This window comes from Poecilia formosa, unplaced genomic scaffold (genome assembly GCF_000485575.1).
Source record: "Poecilia formosa unplaced genomic scaffold, Poecilia_formosa-5.1.2 Scaffold473, whole genome shotgun sequence".
Taxonomy (NCBI): Eukaryota; Metazoa; Chordata; class Actinopteri; order Cyprinodontiformes; family Poeciliidae; genus Poecilia; species Poecilia formosa.
In genome coordinates this window covers 3314-7986 of record NW_006800412.1, presented here as the reverse complement: position 1 = coordinate 7986, position 4673 = coordinate 3314, and the positions used below count along the sequence as shown (strand labels likewise).

The window sequence follows — 4673 nt, the reverse complement described above, 5'->3', positions numbered from 1 at the left end:
GCCAGACAGCTATTTGTAAGCCAAATAGCTGTCTGGCCAAATAGCACAGGGGGCCCAGAAATAGTTTGGAAACCACTGGTCTAAGGGGTGAAATTCTCTCCACACATCTAGAATTGCCATTTCTGACATCATGGTGTTCATGTACCTACTGATTTGTTTTTTACTCTTTTTAATGCTTGTAGTATCCATCCTATAATTTCTCACGACATTAAAGTCCCGCTACATATCAATATTCCCTCTGCTTCCAAGTTAATGAGATCAAATATTTTCTTAAAGAGTACTTTGTCACTTTCTGGAGGAGCATATACACTGAATAGTGTGATTAACTGATTTTCCAATTTGCCCCTTATCATTAAGTATCTTCCGTCTTTATCCCCAATTTCCTCCAACAATTCAAACTTTATACTATTTGAGATCAATGTCATAACTCCTCGTTTATGCCTTTCTCCAAATGAGGAGGAAAATGACTTTCCATACCCTCATTTTTTTGCACTTTTCATGTCCTTTTTCCGATAGGTGTCTCCTGTAAGAGAATAACTTGTACTTTTTCTTTTCTAAATTTATTTAAGACCTTCTCTCTCTTTTTGATATTATTTAGACCATTAACATTCAGTGATACCACAGTAATAACCTTAGACATTGTTTGTATATCTTGGTTTGAATCTCTGCCTCTCCACTTAAACTATGAACCAAAACTAAACTAGCACAAAATCTGAACTCCCGACTGAATGTGGGCCATAATCCAAGAGGGGATTATGGCCCCCTGCTGGAAAGGGAGGGGGTATCCTTTTATAACCCCCCTCCTAGTGGTTTTGGGCAAACCTTCATTGGGTTTACCCGACCTGCTAGGTGAGTCCAACAGTCCCTTGTTTGGTGGGTCTCCCTGTCGTTATTTAGTCAAACTTTAGAGAAGACTATAGGGGGATGGGGGATTATAACAAAACGATTGCCCTTCAAAATCATTACGTTTTTAACTTGAAAGCAGGCGATGTTTGAACCTTCTTTAATGAGCAATTTATGTCCGCATTCCCTCCGCGTCCTCAATGTCCTCATCTTTGAAACTCCTGCAGCCGTTCCCTCGCTCGGCTGGCCGCGCTCCGACCAGGGCCCGCAGGGGGGTCCTGCCGTCCATCCCCTGCCAGGGCACCGCCGTCTGGATCCTCTCCTCAGGTGAAGGTCCGGTGTCGTTCTTGCTCTCCATCTCCAGCCCTCGTCCCCTCATGTCTATCGCAGCTTCCTCCGCGTTGTTGTAAATCTTGATCCCATCCGGCCAGTGAATCCGTATTTTAGTCACTGGCGTCTGGACGCGGATCTTTCAGAGCCTTTTTAATCTCGGAGTAGGATTTGCGTTTTTCTATTACCTCGGTGGGATAATCATGGTAGAAAAATATCCGCTTCCCCTCGACTTGGATTTTCTTTTTCCATGCTTTTGTCAGGATTTCTTCTTTGGTTTAGTATTTAAGAAAATTAACCACTATGGACCTGGGATTAGCTTCGGGTGGAGGTTTCTTTCCGAGGCTGGATCTGCAGCCCGGTCCCGGCCGGTAGGGCCAGCTCACGGTGCAGAAGCTTCTCCACCATTTCTTGGATTAATTTGCCGTCTTGTTCAGCCACGTTGTAAATTCTCATGTTGCAGCGCCTGCCGTGTCCTTCCACTTCCCTTGTAGTTTTCTCTGCTGTTTTAAGAGACTCAGAATGGCGTCCTTCGCTTCCCACTCCTCCAGCTCTGCTATGCGGCGCCTCAGTCATGTCCTCTTGTTGTTTCTGTATTTCCGCATCATTCTGTGCCACTTTTCTCTTAATTTCTTCTTTAAAGCCCATAAATTCTCGCTTCACCTCCTCTTTGAACTCGTCTTTGAATTTTGTGAGATTCTCCTTCACCTCCTTTATGAAGTCCCGAATTTCCGCCGTGATATTGTTTAGCCCCTCCAACACGGCCTGGAGCTGCTTCGAGTCACCGCTTTCTTCCATTTTTTGTTAATTCGACAAGGGAGCTCGATCTTACGCTGCCATCTTGCTCCGCATCCACCGGAAGTCTGGTCGGCTACGTGCAGCTTGAAGCATCCCATTTTTTTGTGCGCCGCACTTTTCTAAGTTTTAGTGCGAAAACTGCGCAGTCTTTTATGCATGAGGCAACAGATTTTAAATTCCCGAGCAGAACCAGAGCCTCTGTGTTCCTGTTCTTTCTCCGTTTAGGATCGTCATGTTGATGAGAGTCAGCGAGTTGAATTTATGAATCTCATTTATTTAGACCAAAATGCAGCGCTAGTCCATTAGCACATCTCCTTATAAGAAAACAGCTTCTGGTTCCTCTAAGCTCCGCCCTAAAGAGGGCGTTCCCTGGCATGTCACTTCCTTTAACCTGAGCTTTGCATAGTGCGTGTATATAAGAGCAAGCAGCTGAGAGAGAGGAAAACACAGAACTATTTATTCCCAACACCACCGAGAAACCAGCAGGACCACATTGTTCAGCAGATGGCTTGGTCTATCTGCTGACCTTTGACCCGGACAGCAGGTCTGCAACCAGCCGGTCCTCACAGGAACAGTTTTAGCTGGGCTCCTGGCGGAGGACCATCAGCAGGGCAGCTGGTTTCTGATTCCCCAGAGACCCTTCTGGTTCCCTCAGAGGGGCCGCTGCCTCTTACCTCGTTTGTTTATTTTACAATTTTGTTATTTCTTCTTTTTTAAACAGCAGCTGCCGATTAAACTGAATGTTACAACGTGATTATCAGAGTTGTTTTACCGAGAAATCGATCAGAAAATGAACGGACCCGCCTCTCTGGCTGCAGTGCCCGCTTCCGACACAGGAGGGCAGAATTTCGCACACGACCGGAAACTCTGAGCACCTGTTAGCTCACCGGAGCTAGCTAACAGTTGGTTAAAGCTGATTTCCCTCCCAGTTGGTCACCATAACCAGCAGCGGGTTAACCAACACTGTGGTCACGTGGTTAGCGTCAGCTAAAACTGTTCCTATCAAAACCTCTTAGAAAAACTTTAGTTTTAAGCTCTGAACTCCAGTAAAAACAAAATAGCCGCTGTTTGAAGCCAGCTGAACAAAGACAGAATTTTATTTGAAATAATCGTCAAATTTAAATTAAAAGATGCCGAACTGGTCCGCACCTGCTTCTCAGTTCGGGTCTGGACCGGTTTTAACTTAACACCTGCTGCTGTTTCCACGATTAACGGAAAGTTTATGAAAGGGAATTCTGAATGGAGTCTGGTGCAGCTGCTCCCAACGGAACAACAGACCGAGCATTGTGGACCGGTACCTTTCACGTCCTGAGCCAGAGCCTTCCATGTGCTGGAGTACTGGATGCAATGTCCGCACCAGGAGGAGTAGAACTGGACCAGCCAGGCCGAGGAGGAGTTGGTGACGGTGGACTTCAGGCTGCTGCTGCCCAGGATCACCAGCGGATCCTCCTCCGAGTACAGCCGCCCAGAGCCGCCCACAGAGCCGCCGCACAGCCACAGGAGCCCCGCCGCCTGGAGCCACAGCCGGAACATCTTTGCTGGGCCGTCAGGGATCCGGAAAGTTTCTGAACAGAACCGGTTGCTGGATCCGGGGAGACATGAGCGCAGCGGCACTAGCTTCTGAGGCTGCAAAGAGGGGGGGAGCGCGCAGAGGTCTTACTCTGATGTGTTTACTGGAGACGAAACAGCCTCGAACTGCAGGAGCAGAAGCGACAAAGCTTTCATCAATATCCGAGTTAAATAAAAGCTACACTGATTAAACTCCTCTGGTTGTTATGGTGATACCTATGTCTAAGAGGTGAACCTCAGTAAGTAGAATCTCATCAACAACAAACTAGTCCCAAGAAAATCTGCCTGTTAATATTTTATTGCTTTGTATCCACTGGTAACTGTTTGTAACTTCCTTAATCCGAGAATCCCGAAGTGAGAGTCAAAATCAGAAACATCTCGCAATTCTTCTCGTCCTCAGGTGAAGATGGAGAGTTTTGAGGGCTTTTTGTTTGTTTCAGCTCAAAGTCGTTCATATGTCTCAATAAACGATCTTTTTCATGTGACGCAAAGCTGACGTATCAGGTGTGTTGCGTTCGCGGAACTCGGAAGTGGTTCCTCTGTTCGGAAACCAGCTGGGTTGGAGCAGTTTTCGGTGGTTCGGGTGGTTCTGGTTGCGACATAACTTAAACATAAATAAACTGAATTGAATGTGGAAGAAGAGTCACCAGGAAGTGAGGTTCTCTCTTCCTCTTAGCTTAATGGTCAGCTTTACACACGATGCTTCGTCACTGCTGTCTTAATTTGATCTCATTAGATTCGTTTTTTCCGACAGTTTCTGAATGCGGTAGAGCTAGCTGCCGCCCCCTGGAGGCTGGAAGGGGGACGTGCTCAGGTGTCGCTCCACGTTCAGTCGGTTCTGTAGGCTGCTTTCTCCTGACGCCACGTTAGAAATGTCACCTGTTTTCAAAGTGGATTAATTATATTTAAATAAGCGCTTAAACGTTTCGTCAGAAGGCCAGACTTTATTCCTCTGTAATGATTTAAGAATTGAAATTCACACTGGTACCGAGTTCTGTCGGTTTTCTTGATTTGCGTTTTCAAAGATTCTTCATTTTTTATTTATTTTCTGCTCAGTTCATCTTGTTGAATTGCAGCTTACTATTGAGACGTGTGTGTTGTCAAATTGTTTTTGGAATCTAATTAAAATTTAA

General features: G+C 45.9%; 1 protein-coding gene and 1 long non-coding RNA gene across 2 annotated transcripts in view; both read right to left on the bottom strand.

Moving 5' to 3' along the window:
* qsox2 (quiescin Q6 sulfhydryl oxidase 2) overlaps positions 1-3601 on the bottom strand; it is a 49228-nt gene extending 45627 nt beyond the window's left edge. The window contains 1 exon segment of the mRNA XM_016664246.1: positions 3270-3601. Within this exon segment, the coding sequence (XP_016519732.1) occupies positions 3270-3504 (235 nt within the window). The 5' untranslated portion in view covers positions 3505-3601.
* Positions 176-3263, bottom strand: LOC107833879 (uncharacterized). The gene is made up of 2 exons (XR_001659654.1): positions 2006-3263; positions 176-1121 (listed from the first exon to the last, which is right to left on the bottom strand). It is a non-coding gene; the product is annotated as an uncharacterized LOC107833879 (long non-coding RNA).
* Positions 3602-4673: the final 1072 nt, after the last annotated feature.